Below are 19407 nucleotides of genomic sequence, written 5' to 3'. Positions count from 1 at the left end.
GCAGCGCCAATTCCCTACCCCTCATATACTAATATTTTTCTCTCTGTTCTCCTAGAACTAATGAGAATACAGATAACGAGAATACAGATAAGCATGAAGCCAGGAATGTTAATTGCCATAGACAAACGTACAGGCAACATCTGGAGGAGAAGGATATGTATTGCTGCCAAGCTAGTTAGGGAAATCTGTATCTGTGACATAACTGTTTTATATATGCGATGTACACGCTGACGTAGCACCCTCCTAGTTAGGTGCTAGATGTAAAAGCATTGTTATGCACAATCTGCATATCAGAGGAGCCTGATCTGTTAGTTCTGCCTGTTGAATGTTCCCATGTGTGATTCACTGGGTCTGAGGGAGTGTCCCCACTGTGTCCAATAGGGGAGCCTGTTGGACAGTGGAGGAAACCCAGCCAGTGACACATAGGCTTTTGTGAGGGTCCCAGTGGGAGGGCACAACTGCAGTGCATCCTGGGATTGCTCATAAAGGCCAGGGTGACATGTGATATGGCGTCTTTGGCGGGAAGCAGAGTCCCAGGAGGAGGCTGAAGGCTGTCTCTCCTCTTGCTGTTTATGAGGAAGGTGGTCACAGGGAGTCGGCCTAGTGCACCAGGTGTGGAGCTGAGCCTAAAGGATCCTGGAAAGCTGACAGTGGAGCTGCTGGCAGAGTCATCTGGGAAAAACAGCGTCCGTGAGTACCAGGGGACTTGCCTAAGGGTCTGCCCAGGAAGGGGGGAACACTCCATTAAAGTCAGAGGATAGATGGTCAGCTCACACAGTACATCATAGTAATGGGGGTGCCAAGTAGAAGATTAGGGTAAAGGGGGTGCCGTGTAGGGCCCTGAAGAGATATTCACTGAATAGCTCATTTATTACCTACTTCACTACAGTGGCAAGGTGAAGCAGCGGCCTTGCGGCATTCAACTTAGCTAGAAGTCCTGACATTGTGCATAGTTCATTCGGTTGGAGTATCCCACTCTTCCCTTCTCCTATCCCAGTCCTCAAATTAAATAACAAAAACCAAATCCCCCGGACTGATTTCTGACTGAGCCATCCACTTGAAGTACTCTGAATTATCAAGTTGTTGCTATGGGTAACCCAGTGGAATCCGTAACTAGCAGCTCCCATGGGAGTAGTGCTACACTTACTTAGGCACTTAGCAAGCGGGCATGAGCCGGGCTAAGTCATTTATCACTAGCGAATAAAAAGGTTTGATTCTGATTTCCAAAATTCCTCCTGAGTTTCAATTAACTATTTGCTGCAACAACAGGACAAGCGATTTATACATCTATACAGATCCACCCTTGGGATATACCAACTGTGAACCCTGTTATTTCACAGTTTACTTATAGGATTCAAAGCAAGGAACCTTTGACGGCCCTCACAGTGGGGACCTCCGTGCTGGCCCTGCCTCGGATGTTGCTCCGGTTCTTTGGTGTCCACCAATACCTGCGAAATGCAGACGATTTATTGCAACCTTTTAACTTAGAGTAGATCCCTACAGCCTCATATCCTTTGAACTTAATTGGATGAGAAAAATACAAAATGAAATTTATTTAATCTCCTCCTCATTACCCTCGAGGAAGGGCATGGTCCCGAAACACGTAGTGCTGTGATTTATTGCAACCTTTTAACGTAGAGTAGAATCCTACAGCCTCATATCCTTTGAACTTAATTGGATGAGAAAAATACAAAATTAAATTTATTTAATCTCCTCCTCATTATCCCTGAGGAAGGGCATGGTCCCGAAACGCGTAGTGCTGTGATTTATTGCAACCTTTTAACTTAGAGTAGATCCCTACAGCCTCATATCCTTTGAACTTACAGGGGAATTTGTGTACAGGGGAATTTGTGTATTGCACTTTATTTCTATTGGAAGGTTCAACACCACTGGCTGTGAGATGTAAATGTTTTTATAAAGAAAAACGAGTGCTCTCAGCAAATTATATTCACAACATAGGTAATATATATAAACAAATACAAAAATTATGATCAATAGTGAAACCTATATACAAGATCATAAACCTCCGTTCACATTAGGTCGCTCCGACTTAGGGGGCGACCTTTGAAGTCGCGTGCAGCGCAACTTCGGCGCGCCTTGCACGGACTTCACATAATGGTAGTCAATGCAAGTCGCCTCCAGGTCGCCCCGAAGTAGTACAGGACCCTTTTTTAAGTCGGAGCGACTTGTGTCGCTCCTATTAGAACGGTTCCTGTACTACACAATGGGAGCGTGAGGACCGCGACTTGTCAGGCTGAGAAGTCGTGGTCCAAGTCATACCAGTGTGAATGCGGTCTAAACGCGAACAAAGTCTCCAATGTGACAAATAACAAAATGTGCAAATGTGAGATAACTCAATCACTTAATATAAAGTCTCTCTCAGTAATATGCTTGGTGATTTCTTCGGATAATCCAATAGAAAACCAGCTTTGAGTGCAACACCACGTGATTCAAACACAATAAGTGGGGTGACTCCTTACCAGAATCCCACTACCACTGGGCTTAATAAAATGACTGGAGAAAAATCCCAATCATGGGGATATCCCTACACTGCGTGTGTCACCTCGTGATGAAAAATAAATGGGTTGCTTCTTACCAGATATAAATGACGGTAAGCTTCCAACCATACACTCCATATGTGTCATGGACATGCAATAGTGTTTGGCAGCTTACCTTATCCTCATGTCTGCATTAGAGGCCAGACTCTTCCTTCTGGCTGCTTTTATCATCTCTCCTCCCTGTTTGGCTCCACCCCAGGTCATTCCAGGAAGTCTATATTAACCAGTGCACTGCAGGTCTGCTTTGCTGTTCAACAGTGTTTGTTAGTTGTTTCCTGTCTGCCGTGTGCTTGATCAACTTTTCTGTGTACCGACTTTGGCTTGTCTCTGACTACCCTCGTCTGCCTGTTGCCCCCACCTCGGCTTACCCTTCATTATCCCTTGTGTACTGAGTGGATGCTTCCCCTCTCTCCCTACAGGGCGTGACCCGGGGGACCCCAGGGGCCGCGACCTGGGCCCAGCTGCAGCCAAGTCCATCCTCACCACTAGAGGCTCTGGTGAACACCCGCTGGGTCTAAAGCCCCGTACACACGCACAGATTGTTGGCCAACTGATCGGCCAACTTTTGTCCAGTGTTGTCTGTTGGTTGAAATGTGCTCTAGACTTGCACTGGACTTTTGTTGGCCAACAAAAACCAACTTCAGAAGTGATGTCATGTGATGGTTGACTTTCCCTGTGTTTTTTCTTATCTGAGCATGCCCAGTCTTGCTCATCTGATTTTTGTCTGCTGAAATCTGTACTGACTGAGGAACAATCGGCCGTTTTTTGTTGGCCAACAAAAATTTTATAGCATGCACACCAGATTTTTTTCGGCCGAAAATTCGCAGTTGGTTGTCGGAAGCATCATACTAACAAGCCTACAATCGGCAGATCAGACGTTGGCCAACAATTTACGGCCAACAATCTGTGCGTGTGTACGGGGCTTTAAACTCCGCGCCCTGGGGAATCTTGGGCTCACGTTCCTGTCCATCCGCAGCAGTCAGCTATCGGGTTCACTACCTTGCGCTGCGCCCCTGCCTCCAACAGGGTGCAGTTGTTACCTGGCTACAGGTTACCTGACAAAATGGAAATTCCTCAAGCCTGGCTCCAGCTAATATACCATAATAATGAACTTGCTTCATTGTATTAAAAGTGGATCCCATACAGTGGATGTTCAGCCTGCCCGGCTTACAACTCCCCAGAATAGGAAAGAAACAGCCAATAGTGCATTATCCTTGACATAAATTTATTATAATACAGACAGACACTTACATGGCAATGGATCAAAAAAAAAAGACGTGTATGGTTCCTGTGAAGACCAGCGCAGCCGCCTGCAGTGCGGACCGCACGCTGTGACGGCGCGGCTACTCCACCCCAGTTGTAAACACAGCAGACCGTTGTTCTCTCAGAAATCAGCATAGAGCTCCTGTGATCCTCCTATTTAGGATCACAGGTCTCTGTATGGATTCCAAAAGCCCCTCCCCCTCACAGGTTAGAAAACACCCCCTATGCATACACTTAACCTTTTGATTGCCCCTGAGTTAACCCCTTCCTTGCCAGTGTCATTAGTACAATAACAGTGCATATTTTTAGCACTGATTATTGATGTCCTTTTTTTAGGTCTCTATGATCATTTTACAAGTCCCTCTCCTCACAGTTAGAAAACACCCCCTAGGTACACATTTAACCCTTTGATCGCGCCTGGTGTTAACCCCTTCCCTGCCAGTGTCATTATTACAGTAACAGTGCATATTTTTAGCACTGATTACTGTAGCAATGTCACTGCCCCCCCCAAAAATGTCAGTTAGGGGTCCGATCTGTCCACTGCAATGTCGTAGTCCCGCTAAAAATCGCAGATCGCCGCCATTACTAGTAAAAAAAAAAATTACATAAATCTTTCCCCTAGATTGTAGATGCGATAACTATTGCGCAAACCAATCAAAATACGCTTATTGGGATTTTTTTTTCCAAAATATGTAGCAGAATACAAATTGGGCAAAAATGAAAAAATTTGATTTTTAATTTTTTTTTTTTTTGGGAATGTTATATAGCAGAAAGTGAAAAATATTTTTTTTTTTTTTCAGAATTTTCGCTCCTTTTTTGTTTATAGCGCAAAAAATAAAAATCGCACAGGTGATCAAATACCACCAAAAGAAAGCTCTGTTTGTGGAAAAAAAAGGACAACAATTTTATTTAGGTACAGCGTCACACGACCACGCAATTGTCCGTTAAAATAATGCAGTGCCCAATCGCAAAAATTGGCCTGGTCATTAAGGGGGCAAATTTTTACCGGTCCAGAAGTGGTTAAGTTATTAGGCGGTCATTCCGCTTTCAGTGGTAAACTGCCCTCATTTAGACTGAAGTTCATCCCTTTGATCTAATGGAATTAAATGATACAATATTCTCTTTGTGTTGAGCAATGTTGTGATAAACTTTGCCGGCTGCTTTTTTTTTTTTTTTTAGATACCTGTTTAGTAGAACAATTTATTACAAAATAGAACTGTCATCATAGTCAGTATACAATACTGTAAAGGAAATCGGTGACAATAATAGATGGGAAATAATGTTTTCTCTATGAACTCATGGAAAAGTCCATAAGTAGGCATGAGAAGCTACATCCACATTGTTGACCCCCTTTTTGGATTTCAATGCCCTACCTATTATGTAAAATGCAGCAAGAGATGTGATTACCTATGAAGGGGGGGGGGGGGGCTACAGAAACTAAAAAAGATTTGGGAAGGATTTCGCTTCTGGGGCTGCATAGAAACACAGATACCCCGCTGCAAATTCCAGAATTCCAATATATTGAAAGAAGGATTCCAGGTGCAGACAGTCCCCGAGTTACAAACATTCGACTTACAAACGACTCTCCTACTTACAAATGGAGGGATTAAACAGCATGTGAGAGGAAATCTCCCCCCTAGGAAGGGAAGTTCACTCCTGTAAGACTTATCATGGGAGTGAATTTCCCTTCCTAGGGGGAGATTTCCTCTCACTTCCTGTTTAATCCCTCCATTTGTAAGTAGGAGTCGTTTGTAAGTCGAATGTTTGTAACTCGGGGACTGTCTGCACCTGGAATCCTTCTTTCAATATATTGGAATTCTGGAATTTGCAGCGGGGTATCACCAATCCTTGTTTTATCACCAATCCTTGTTTTCACAACAGCCCCAAATTTTCAAAATCCAAAAGTTTCCTCTCTTATGGTAGAGATAATATACCTTGATATGCCCCCCGGCATACTCATATGGATAGCGACAATCCACCACATAGTACTTCTCCACAGTGTCCTTGTATCTTCCTTCCAGTAGATGGGCTAACTGCAGGAAGAAAAGGATAAAAAAGAATTAGGATTGACGATTGCTCAGAAGATGGGGACACTGTAGGCATAAAGGGATGGACATGGTCACCAACAATACTCAGGTAGGCCATGGGGTTTAAGCGATACTCAATTGGTACTAAGGGGCCCAAAGTGTACCAAGAAAATATCCCCCACACCATTACACCACCACCAGCCTGAACCATTACACCAGTGTTGTATAAAGTACTCGAAACCCATACTTGAGTAAAAGTACAAGTGCTCGATCAAAAAGTGACTTGAGTAGAAGTAGTAAAGTATTCAACATTTTTTGTACTTAAGTATTGCAAGTAGTTTTTTAAAAAATTTTGCTACTCAAGTACTGAAAGTAAAAGTACCAGTAGTTTTGAAAAAAAATTGCTACTCAAGTACTGAAAGTAAAAGTACAAGTACTGTGTTATGTAGTTATTAAAGAAAGAAGTCAAAAGTTTGAACATCATATTGTTTTTTATTATTTCAAATGCAGCTTTTATTTATACATACAGTTGCATTTATTTTCGTATGCGCTGATAATACACGTTTTGAGCTTCATGAAACCTGCCATCTACTGTTCTGGCAGTGGTAATTTTTATAATAGTAACGAGTAACTATGCAGCACAAAAAAAAAATATCTGAGTAGAAGTATTGAAATCATTGAAGAAATGTAGTGAAGTAAAAGTTCAGAGGACACTGAAAAAGCAACCGTGCTGAATGCTTTTTTCTCGTCAGTCTTTACACAGGAAACGGAGGGGTACACTGACCATGACTGTATGGTTAGTAGTAATACACAGGACTTGCCACTATGGCTAACAGAGGGTGAAATCAGGGAAAGGCTGGATAAACTTAACACAAACAAATCACCAGGCCCGGATGGCGTACATCCGAGAGTACTCAAGGAACTCAGTAAGGTTATATCTAGACCACTGTTCCTGATCTTTGCGGACAGTATTAGGACAGGAGATGTACCAGGGGATTGGAGGAAAGCCAACGTGATTCCGATATTCAAAAAGGGGCAGAGGCATGTCCCGGGAAATTATAGGCCTGTCAGTCTGACATCAGTAGTATGTAAACTTCTGGAGGGGATGATAAGGGACTATATCGTAGAGTTTGCTAAAGACAACAACATCATCAGCAGTAACCAGCACGGGTTTACAAATGGCGTTCTTGTCAAACCAATCTCTTAACATTCTACGAGGAGGTGAGCTGTGAGCTAGATAGGGGCAGACCAGTAGATGTGGTGTACCTGGATTTCGCTAAGGCGTTTTATACAGTTCCCCATAAGCGCTTAATTTATAAAATAAGGTCTGCAGGTATCGACAGCAGGGTTTGCTCTTGGATACGGAACTGGCTAAAAGGCCGTGTCCAAAGGGTGGTAATAAACAGCGCATACTCCGACTGGTCTGAGGTAGTAAGCAGGGTCCCCCAAGGCTCAGTCCTGGGACCAACCTTGTTCAATTTATTCATAAACAGCATTGAGGTCGGGATCAGGAGTTCGTTATCAGTTTTTGCAGATGACACAAAATTGGGCAGGGCAATAACTGCACAGCATGAAGCAGATATCCTACAGAATGACCTGGACAAAATAACGGAGTTGGCAACGACTTGGCAAATGAGGTTTAACGTGGAGAAGTGTAAGGTTTTGCACTTGGGGACTAGAAACATAAAAGCACAATACACGTTAGGAGGGGAACCCTTGGGGGAATCAAAAATGGAGAAAGATCTGGGAGTCTTGGTTGATGATAGATTAGGCAATAGCATGCAATGTCAAGCGGCAGCTGCCAAAGCCAGCAGAATATTAGCATGCATAAAGAAAGGGATGCATTCCAGAGATAAGACTATAATCCTTCCACTTTATAAAACTCTGGTCCGACCACATCTGGAGTATTCTGTCCAGTTCTGGTCGCCAGTCCTCAGGAGGGATGTGTTGGAGCTGGAGAGAGTCCAGAGAAGGGCAACTAAACTGATTAGGGGATTGGAGGACCTTAATTATGAAGATCGTCTGCAATCGCTTGATTTATTCTCCCTGGAGAAGAGACGCCTGAGGGGGGACATGATAGCAATTTTTAAATATCTCAATGGTGATCTCTGCATAGAAAAAAAGCTGTTCAGTCGAAGGGATTGCATGAGGACTCGAGGGCATACAATGCGATTAGAGGAGAAGCGTTTTAACCTCAGGTAACGTGGGGGGTTCTTTACTGTTAGGGCTACAAGATTGTGGAATTCTCTACCACAAGAGGTGGTTTCTGCGGGTAGTATGGTGGCTTTCAAAAGACTCTTAGACGTACATCTCAAGGATCAGAACATTCAGGGGTATGAGAGATGATTACAGCCACACACACCTACACAGGTTGAACTGGATGGACTATTGTCTTTATTCAACCTCACCTACTATGTAACTATGTATAAAAGTGGAAGTAGGAGAAAAAAATTCTACTCTAGGAAAGTACAGATACCGCCTTTCGGTACTTAAGTACAGTAGTGAAGTAGTTCTACTTCGTTACTATACATCTCTGCATTACACCACCACCAGTATGAACCGGTGATACAAGGCAGGATGAATCCATGCTCCAAATTCTGACCCAACCATCTGAATGTCGCAGCTGAAATCGAGACTCATCAGACCAGGCAACATTTTTCCAATCTTCTATTGTCCAATTTTGGTGATCCTGTGTGAATTGTAGCCTCAGTTTCCTGTTCTAAGCCGACAGAAGTGGCACCCGGTGTGGTCTTCTGCTGCTGTAGCCTATTCTCTTCAAAGTTCGATGTGTTGTGCATTCAGAGATTGCATTCTGCATACCTTGGATGTAACGAGTGGTTATTTGAGTTTCTGTTGCCTTCTTATGATCTGGATCCAGTCTGCGCATTCTCCTCTGACCTCAACAAGGCATTTTCCTCCACGCAACTGCCGCTCACTGGATATTTTCTCTTTTCCCCACCATTCTCTGTAATCCCGAGAGGTGGTTGTGTGTGAAAATCCCAGTAGATCAGCAGTTTTTGAAATAATCACCAACCGCCATGCCACATTCAACGTCACTTAAATCCCCTTTCTTCCCCATTCTGATGCTCGGTTTGAACTTCTGAAAGTCGTCTTCACCACGTCTAGATGCCTAAATGCATTAAATTGCTGCCATGTGATGGGCTGATTAGCAATTTGTGTTACCAGGCAATCGAACAGGTGTACCTAATAAAGTGGCCGGTGAGTGTATGTGAACCGAGACTTAATCATTTTTAATAACAAAACACAAAATCATGCAAAAAAAAAATAAAAATAAATTATTAACAGGGTATCTAACAAAAGTAAGTACACCCCTCACATTTTTGTAAATATTTTATTCTATCTTTTCATGTGACAGCACTGAAGAAATGACACTTTGCTACAATGTAAAGTAGTGAGTGTACAGCTTGTATAACAGTGTAAATTTGCTGTCCCCTCAAAATAACTCAACACACAGCCATTAATGTCTAAACCGCTGGCAACAAAAGTGAGTACACCCCTAAGTGAAAATGTCCTAATTGGGCGCAAAGTGTCAATATTTTGTGTGGCCACCATCATTTTCCAGCACTGCCTTAACCCTCTTGGGCATGGAGTTCACCAGAGCTTCACAGGTTGTCACTGGAGTTCTCTTCCACTCCTCCATGATGACATCACGGAGCTGGTGGATGTTAGAGACCTTGCGCTCCTCCACCTTCTGTTTGAGGATGCCCCACAGATGCTCAATAGGGTTTAGGTCTGGAAACATGCTTGGCCAGTCCATCACCTTTACCCTCAGCTTCTTTAGCAAGGCAGTGGTCATCTTGGAGGTGTTTGGGGTCGTTATGTTGGAATACTGCCCTGTGGCCCAGTCTCTGAAGGGAGGGGATCATGCTCTGCTTCAGTATGTCACAGTACATGTTGGCATTCATGGTTCCCTCAATGAACTGTAGCTCCCCAGTGCCGGCAGCACTCATGCAACCCCAGACCATGACACTCCCACCACCATTACTGTTGCCTTTCTATCATCTGGCAATGCTGTACTGAAATAAAATTGATGTCCTTTTTTAGGTCTCTATGATCATTTCACAAGTCCCTCCTCTCACAGTTAGAAAACACCACCTAGGGACACATTTAACCCTTTTCTCACCCCTGGTGTTAACCCCTTCCCTGCCAGTGTCATTATTACAGTAACAGTGCATATTTTTAGCACTGATTACTGTAGTAATATCACTGGACCCCCCAAAAGTGTCAAAAATGTCAGTTAGGGGTCCGATCTGTCTGCCGCAATGTCGCAGTCCCGCTAAAAAACGCAGATCGCCGCCATTACTAGTAAAAAAAACAAATAAACAATAAAAATGACAAATCTTTCCCCTAGTTTGGAGACGCGATAACTTTTGCGCAAACCAATCAATATACTCTTATTGGGATTCTTTTTTACCAAAAATATGTGGCCTAAAATGATGGAAAAAGCCCCGTACAGACAAAGTGACGTAGTACTACGCCACTCGCCTGAGAGCCTCTAGGGGGCGAGCGCGCGCCGCCGGGGGCGCGCTCCCGCCCCCGCTCGTTCCCTAACATGTCCGCGCGTGTGACTGGCAGAGTCCGCTGGTCACTCGCGATCGTCTGCTGGAGAGGGAGAACGGCAGGCGGCTGATGTAAGCAAAGCCGTCTGTCATTCTCCCTGATCTAACTGCAGAGATCATACGATCCTGCTATGTAAGATCGTATGTCTCTGTGGTTACATCACTAGCCACTCCCCTTTACAGTAAGAATCACGCCCCTAGGGACACACTTAACCCCTGCATCACCAATAAAGTTAACCCCTTTCCTGCCAGTGTCATTTTTACAGTAACAGTGCATATATATAGCACTGATTACTGCAGTAATGTCACTGGTCCCCCCAAAAGTGTCAAAAATGTCAGTCAAGGGTCCGATCTGTCCGCCGCAATGTCGCAGTCCCACAAAAAAAAATCGCAGATTGCCGCCAATACTCGTTAAAAAAAAACACCAAAAATGACAAAAATCTTTCCCTTAGTTAGTAGCTGCGATAACTTTTGCGCAAGCCAATCAAAATACGCTTATTGCGATTTTTTTTTTACCAAACATATGTAGCAGAAAACAAATTGGCCTAAAATGTTAAAAAATTTAGATTTTTACTTTTTTGGGGGGGGGGGGGGGGGATTTCATATAAAAAAAAATGTGAAAAATATTGTTATTTTTTCAAAATTGTCGCTCTTTTTTTGTTTATAGCGCAAAAAGTAAAAATCGCACAGGTGATCAAATACCACCAAAAGAAAGCTCTGTTTGTGGTAAAAAAAAGGACGTCAATTTAATTTGGGTATAGCGTCGCACGACCACGCAATTGTCCGCTAAAATCACGCTGTGCCGAATCGCAAAATATGGCATGGTCAGGAAGGGGGTAAAATCTTCCAGGGCTTAAGTGGTTAATTCTTTTTTGTTTATAGCGCAAAACACGTGCTTCAAAAAAAAAAAAAAAGAGCTACATTGGAATCCATGCATCCGGCGCCCTGCATGTAGATTAGGGGGCCGGATGCATGGATGGGGGGGCGGCGCCCCCAATGGACGGGCCGCCACTGGCTCTTCTGATCATTTACTAAGCTCCAGGGCAACTGCTCTTGCAGAGTGCACGGCCTATTTGCCTTTAGTACATCAACCCCTAAGTTTCTTAGTTTCAGCACCACCCTTTCCTGCCCACAGCAGGCTGCCAATGCATGAAGGAGAGAGCGGAATCCTCCTGTCAGCAGCTATTGGAACCCCGCTTCTTCTGCCAGGAGTGTCACTCTTGTCAGTGAGGAACAAGAGAAGCATTCAACACCCCCCCCCCCCTCCTTTACATGAGATTACTGTGCCCAGGGCCTGTTCCCTTCCTGCCTCCCTCTTGAAGTGCATATGCATGCCAAGGGTGACAGGAGGCTGTGCTCTAACTCACCCTGCTGTGCACCTAAAGGTCAGACATGCCAGCGAGGGATGCATAGGCACGTACATTTGTAGTTTTGTGATGTTACACCAATATGTAAGATATAATATAATGCATAATCGTGGTAATGTCATTATAATTGGTTTATACTGCCATCTTGTGGTTGTTTCGGTTGTTGCACTTGCTTTCTGTCTTTCCCTTCTGTGTTCCTTCCTGTCCCCTCCCATTGATGATGTATTTCCTGTTCCTGCTTCTTTATGCTTGTGGAAATAGAGATGGCCCCATCTGTCTAGGCCTTCATACAATCTGCTCGCATCCGGTAACACTTAACCATGTTTTGACCTGCAGATACTATCCTTCAATCATCTGCTACATTTTGTTGTCTGCTATACCTACTGCTTGCAATAAAACCTACGTGGATGGAAAGAACCGGTGTCTGGTGAGTTCAGCTATCTGATAACGACTGTCTGCGGTGATTGTATCTGCTTATACAGGCCAGGAATAGGTCTCAGCAAGGGATACGTCACTATATACAACAATTGGAGTCAGAATAAGTTTCATAGGGCAATGAGCACCCCTGGGTGGCACCACTGCTCCTGTTAATGATCTGGTGTCACCCAGAAACAGGAAGAGGGGATAGACCTTCTTCACAGTGAGGGAAGAGGTGGTATTGCTGCAGAGAACACTACTGACAGTTTGCTGGATTCAATGAGTCCAAAGACATCATGGTAGGCAACAATTTCTTGAAATATAAAAAAAAATAATAGCATTTGCTTACACTTTAATCAAGAATTACTTACTGTATGACTTGTAATATGTCTGAGGTCCTGGTGTTTGCCTCTTTCCACGGGTAAGCAATACCGCTGTAGACAATAAAAGCAAAACTGTTATATAGTATAGCACTAGCTCCGCGGAAACTGCTAGTAATTTTGGGCCTATTTGCCCCAGTCACAGCATGCACAGCCAGGCACATAGCATTTTCTGCATTCTTCCTCTGGCTCAAAGATCATTCTGGGGCAGGCAGGGGCTGACTGGGGACTTTCAGCCCAGGGGGCAAGTACAAACCAGAGGCGCATGGCCCCCTCCCCCACTTCCCAGCCTCCTCCTGACCCCCATTCCAGGCTGAAGCTCCGCTCCAGGTACTCTCTACTCACCAGCTGAATCTGGGTTCCTGACCTGGCCAGCAGGGGGCGGTTGGGGGGGTGGAGCTGGGACAGCTCAGTTGGGGCTTGCCAGGGGAGAAGAGTCTCCAGTAGGGCATGGAACCAGCCTCTGCTCAGACACAGTTTACAACATCTATGCTGGGGGGGGGGGGGGGGGGCCTGCGCTCTGTCCTTGTCTTCAACCCGCACTCAGTAGGTCAGTGGTGTTGACTTTTTACTTCTCTTCACCAGGAATCCTTTAGGCATATCTTTGGCAGAAGCATTGCAGCCTTTTTATGGTGCATCAGAGCGGCCCAGGGGGCAATTTCCCCCCTGGCCCAGTCCTCCCCTGAGGGCAGGGGTCTCCAAACTTTCTAAACTCAACTTCATCAAGGGCCGCTTAAGCATTATGATTGCCCTCAAAGGGCCAGTTGTATCTGTAGTACTAGAGGTCCAGAGTATCCGGACCCCCCTTACATCAGATGTCAAGAGTCCCCCACCCTCCATTACATCAAAGTGCACCCCCTTACCTTGTGTTGCTTCTAGGAAGAAGCTGGGGGCAGAGCTAGGAAGCAGAAAGTGCAAGGTCTGGAGGAGGCCTAAAGGAGGGCTGGATCTCTACCGCAGCTAAAGAAGAGGTGTGAGGGCCACATGAAATGGCCTAGAACAGTGATGGGGAACCTTGGCACCCCAGATGTTTTGGAACTACATTTCCCATGATGCTCAACTACACTACAGAGTGCATGAGCATCATGGGAAATGTATTTCCAAAACATCTGGGGTGCCAAGGTTCGCCATCACTGGCCTAGAGGGTCGGATTCGGCCCGCGGACCTTGTGTTTGACACACGTGTTCTAAAGAAAGGGCCAGTTTACTGTCCTTCAGGGCCGGACTGTGCCCAGTGGGAGTAAACAATGCCTGACCTTTGGTATTAGAGGGAGAAATAGTTGGTGTCAATGGAAGGAATTATGCACCATAGTTGGTGTCAGTGAAAGGAATAATTCCTCAAGGGCCGGATAAAGGCAAGCAAAGGGCCGCAGTTTGGAGACCACCGGTACTAGGGGTTTCTTTTGGGATTTTTATTGGAACAGGAACTTGGATAGAGATGGGGAGCATGGGATACCCCAGAACTGCAAAACTGTGCAACTTGAGGACTGCTTGGCTTCTGGCTGCTCTGTATAAAATTCAGGCTGCATTGCACAATCTCTCCATCCTCCAATTAGCTATGAATTGTTTAACCACTTGCCGACCAGCCGCTGTATATAGATATACGGCGGCGGGTCAGCAGGTTCCAGCGAATTGCTGTACCAGTACAGCGCATCGCAGGAGCAATCGTGGGGGCGCGCACACCCCCATTCGCCAGCGGCGAAGCTGATCTGCGGGGCTGGCAGCCGCAATTGCCATCGGGCACCAGCGATCGCTTCCTGTGGAGAGAGAACGGCGGTCTGCTGTTGTAAACACAGCAGACCGTTGTTCCCTCAACTATCAACACAGAGCTCCTGTGATCCTCCGATTTAGGAACACAGGTCCCTGAGTTGATTCCATAAGCCCATCAACCACACAGTTAGAAAACACCCCCTAGGCATACATTTAACCCTTTGATCACCCCTGGGTTAACCCCTTCCCTGCCAGTGTCATTAGTACAGTGACAGTGCATATTTTTAGCACTGATTACTGTAGTAATGTCACTGGTCCCCCCAAAGGTGTCAAAAATGTCAGTTAGGTGCCCGATCTGTTCGCCGCAATGTCGCAGTCCCGCTAAAAATCGCTGATCGCCGCCATTACTAGTAAAAAATAAATAAATAAATAAAAATTACATAAATCTTTCCCCTAGTTTGTAGACGCGATAACTTTTGCGAAAACCAATCAAAATACTCTTATTAGGATTTTTTTTTTAAGCAAAAATATGTAGCGGAATACAAATTGGCTTAAAATGATGAAAAAATTTGATTTTTAATTTTTTTTTTATTGGGAATGTTATATAGCAGAAAGTGAAAGATATAGTTTTTTTTTTTTAATTGTTGCTCTTTTTTTGTTTATATCGGCGGCCGATATGCACTTTTCCTGATATATCGGTATCGGCCCCGGAACTGGCCGATATTGCCGATATTTTTAGACATCATTCTGCCTTCTTAGGCCGCCTCCCTTGCCTTGGACAGCCTCGTCTGGAGTCAGGACTAGTCTCACGGGAGTGTATCACAGCCATACACCCACCCACAGCAGCCTGGTGCCAGCCAGCAACCCAGATCCACAGGCCCTGTACCAGCCAGCCACAGGCACTGTACCAGCCAGCCAGCCACCCACAGGCCCTGTGCCAGCCACCCACCCACCACAGGGTGCCAGCCAGCCAGCCACCCACCACAGGGTGCCAGACAGACAGCCACCCACAAACAGGGTGCCAGCCAGCCAGCCAGCCACAGGCCCTGTACCAGCCAGCCAGCCACCCACAGCCCTGGTGCCAGCCACCCACCTACCACAGGGTGCCAGCCAGCCACCCAGCCACCACAGGGTGCCAGCCAGCCAGCCACCCACCACAGGGTGCCAGACAGACAGCCACCCACAAACAGGGTGCCAGCAAGCCAGCCATTAAGCATTAAACAAAAATTAACATGTTCAGTACCAGATTTGTGTCAAAAATTGTCTTTATTTTTCAAAACTTTAAATGTGACCAAAATATCGGTATTGGCCCTGAAAAAAACATATTGGTCTATCCCTAGTTTCCATAGACCCCCCTTTAGAGCAGGCTCTCCATAGATCCCCCCTTAGAGCAGGCCAGGGTCCCCCATAGATCCCCCTTTAGAGCAGGGTCCCCCATAGATCCCCCTTTAGAGCAGGGAGGATCCCCTATAGATCCCCCTTTAGAGCAGGGTCCCCTATAGATCCCCCTTTAGAGCAGGCAGGATCCCCCATAGATCCCCCTTTAGAGCAGGCAGGATCCCCCATAGATCCCCCTTTAGAGAAGGGTCCCCCATTTAGAGAAGGGTCCCCATAGACCCCTCTTTAGAGCAGAGTCCCCATAGATTCCTCCATAGATCTATGGGGACCTTGCTCTAAAGGGGATCTTTGGTGACCCTGATATAAAGGGGGGTCTTTGGTGAGCCTGCTCTAAAGGGGGATTTATGGCATAGATCTCTCTTTAGACCAGGCTCCCCATAGATTCCCCTTTAGAGCAGACCAGGGTCCCCATAGATCCCCTTTAGAGCAGGGGCCACATAGATCCCCCTTTAGAACACGCCAGGGTCCCTATAGATCTCCCTTTAGAGCAAGGTTCCCTTAGATCCCCCTTTAGAGCAGGGTCACCATAAATCCCCCTTTAGAGCAGGGTCCCTATAGGTCCCCCTTTAGAGCATGCCAGAATCCCCATAGATCTACCTTTTGAGAGCAGGGTACTCATAGATCTCCCTTTAGAGTAGGGTCCTCCATAAATCCCCCTTTGGATCAGGGTCCCCCAAAGATCCCCCTTTAGAGTAGGGTCCCTCATAGATCGCCCTTTAGAGCAGGGTCCCTCATAGATCACCCTTTAGAGAAGGGTCCCCATAGATCTCCTTTAGAGCAGGGTCCCAATAGATCCCCCTTTAGAGCAGACCAGAGTCCCCATAGATCCCCCTTTAGAGCAGACCAGGTCCCCCATAGATCCCCCTTTAGACCAGGCCAGGGTCCCCTATAGATCCCCCTTTAGAGCAGGCCAGGTTCCCTCATAGATCTCCGTTATGATATGATTTCTGGACCTTATGAATAGGACACACAGACTACACGAGTTGACTCACGACGAGGAAGCTGGGGCCCGGGCTGGGTCACGCTGCGCACACCGAGACCGACGGCATGGGCAGGTTAGAGGAGGAAGTTCCTTCCGTTCTCCTCCTCAGTCTTAAAGTCAGGGCCTGGGGACGGGGTAACACGCAAGCAGTGAGCAGTGCACCTGGTTGGTTAGGATGCTGGCAGTCCTAGCAACCAGCGGGCAACAGCAGGGGAGCTGGAAGTGGATGCTGCCTGTGACTGCGCTGTAAGGACCGCTCACGGACACCAGTGTCCGAACACCTTGCCAATCCCTGGTCTCCACCACCAATCGGTTTTAGTGAGATAATTGTAAAAATATTAAGTTCTGTAAAAAAAAAAAAAAAGGGTTGTGAAATTCTTTATACGGGAAAAGTCCCATCATTTACTACATACCTTAGAAAAATCACCAATCAGGTCGTCTTCTTCATTACCGGCAGCATTAAAGGTTGGACTGACATCACCCATCTACAACAAGCAGAAGACATGCGATGTGATATGATATGTTGGACCTTATTTAGGAACACCAGTAATGCTTGCAGTATCTCACAAAAGTAAGTACACCCCTCACATTTCTGTAAATATTTTATTCTATCTTTTCATGTGACAACACTATAGAAATGACACTTTGCTACAATGTAAAGTAGTGAGTGTACAGCTTGTATAACAGTGTAAATTTGCTGCCCCCTCAAAATAACTCAACACACAGCCATTAACGTCTAAACCGCTGGCAACAAAAGTGAGTACACCCCTAAGTGACAATGTCCAAATTGGGCCCAAAGTGTCAATATTTTGTGTGGCCACCATTATTTTCCAGCACTGCCTTAACCCTCTTGGATGGAGTTCACCAGAGCTTCACAGGTTGCCACTGGAGTCCTCTTCCCCTCCTCCATGATGACATCACAGAGCTGGGGGATGTTAGAGACCTTGGGCTCCTCCACCTTCCATTTGAGGATGCCCCACAGATGCTCAATAGGGTTTAGGTCTGGAGACATGCTTGGCCAGTCCATCACCTTTACCCTCAGCTTCTTTAGCAAGGCAGTGGTCGTCTTGGAGGTGTGTTTGGGGTCGTTATGTTGGAATACTGCCCTGTGGCCCAGTCTCTGAAGGGAGGGGGATCATGCTCTGCTTCAGTATGTCACAGTACATGTTGGCATTCATGGTTCCCTCAATGATCTGTAGTTCCCCAGTGCCGGCAGCACTCATGCAGCCCAAGACCATGACACTCCCACCACCATGCTGGACTGTAGGGAAGACACACTTGTCTTTGTACTCCTCACCTGGTTGCCGCCACACACACTTGACACCATCTGAACCAAGTAACTTTATCTTGGTCTCATCAGACCACAGGACATGGTTCCAGTAATCCATGTCCTTAGTCTGCTTGTCTTCAGCAAACTGTTTGCGGGCTTTCTTGTGCATCATCTTTAGAAGAGACTTCCTTCTGGGCTGACAGCCATGCAGACCAATTTGATGCAGTGAGCGGCGTATGGTCTGAGCACTGACAGGCTGACCCCCAACCCCTTCAACCTCTGTAGCAATGCTGGCAGCACTCATACCTCTATTTCCCAAAGACAACCTCTGGATATGACGCTGAGCGCGTGCACTCAACTTCTTTGGTTGACCATGGCGAGGCCTGTTCTGAGTGGAACCTGTCCTGTTAAACCGCTGTATGGTCTTGGCCACCGTGCTGCATATCAGTTTCAGGGTCTTGGCAATCTTCTTATAGCCTAGGCCATCTTTATGTAGAACAACAATTCTTTTTTTCAGATCCGCAAAGAGTTCTTTGCCATGAGGTGCCATGTTGAACTTCCAGTGACCAGTATGAGAGAGTGAGAGCGATAACACCAAATGTAACACACCTCCTCCCCATTCATCCCTGAGACCTTGTAACACTAACGAGTCACATGACACCGGGGAGGGAAAATGGCTAATTGGGCCCAATTTGGAAATTTTCACTTAGGGGTGTACTCACTTTTGTTGCCAACGGTTTAGACATTAATGGCTGTATGTTGCGTTATTTTGAGGGGACAGCAAATTTACACTGTTATACAAGCTGTACACTCACTACTTTACATTGTAGCAAAGTGTCATTTCTTCAGTGTTGTCACATGAAAAGATAGAATAAAATATTTATAAAAATGTGAGGGGTGTACTCATTTTTGTGAGATACTGTATATTGCTAAAGTTTATGGAAGAAAGGGGCCTCCTCTTGACAGCCTTTGAAGCAGGTGTGATATGTGTGAATGCATCCTCTTGACAGCCTTTGATAGTCAGCTCCATCTAGTGGCCATAATGCGGTATTTTCTTGAAATATCACAATCGGGAAAATACAACGTTATGGCCACTGGATGCTCACAATCAAAGGAAATTATTATACATACACATAATATCTAAGACAGCTTTGCAAATGCTGAGACATTTGTTTTATACAAAGACCCCTAGCTAGCTAGATCATGTAACACCATAATCACAGCAGATGTGTCATTTGAAATCTGTAAACTAAAGCCAGTGACACACATTGCAATCGGAGGAAACCCCCTACGCATGCACAGATGTGCTACAGCTCTCTGCAGAGTCTCAAAAACCAATGGCACGCATACACCGGCCAATAAAAGTGCCTCCCTGGATGTGTGTTGTGGACATCCCAGGAGGCAGCTGGGAGAACGGGATACGAGGAAAGGAACTCAGGGAAACCAACAGCCATTT

At 45.8% G+C, this 19407-nt stretch overlaps 1 protein-coding gene across 2 annotated transcripts in view; it reads right to left on the bottom strand.

The window, feature by feature from the left end:
- LOC309564609 (uncharacterized protein) overlaps positions 1-19407 on the bottom strand; it is a 78921-nt gene that overhangs the window by 7440 nt on the left and 52074 nt on the right. For both annotated transcript variants that reach the window (XM_082269264.1, XM_082269265.1), the window contains exons 7-9: positions 17095-17166; positions 12584-12646; positions 5756-5854 (exon numbers count right to left, since the gene is read on the bottom strand). In XM_082269264.1, the coding sequence (XP_082125390.1) occupies positions 5756-5854; positions 12584-12646; positions 17095-17166 (234 nt within the window). The remainder of the gene's footprint in view (positions 1-5755; positions 5855-12583; positions 12647-17094; positions 17167-19407) is intronic.

Source organism: Pelophylax lessonae (genome assembly GCF_965119305.1).
Source record: "Pelophylax lessonae genome assembly, chromosome: 9".
NCBI lineage: Eukaryota > Metazoa > Chordata > Amphibia > Anura > Ranidae > Pelophylax > Pelophylax lessonae.
The sequence above is the reverse complement of the archived record's forward strand: the minus strand, read 5'-3'. Positions and strand labels throughout refer to the sequence as shown.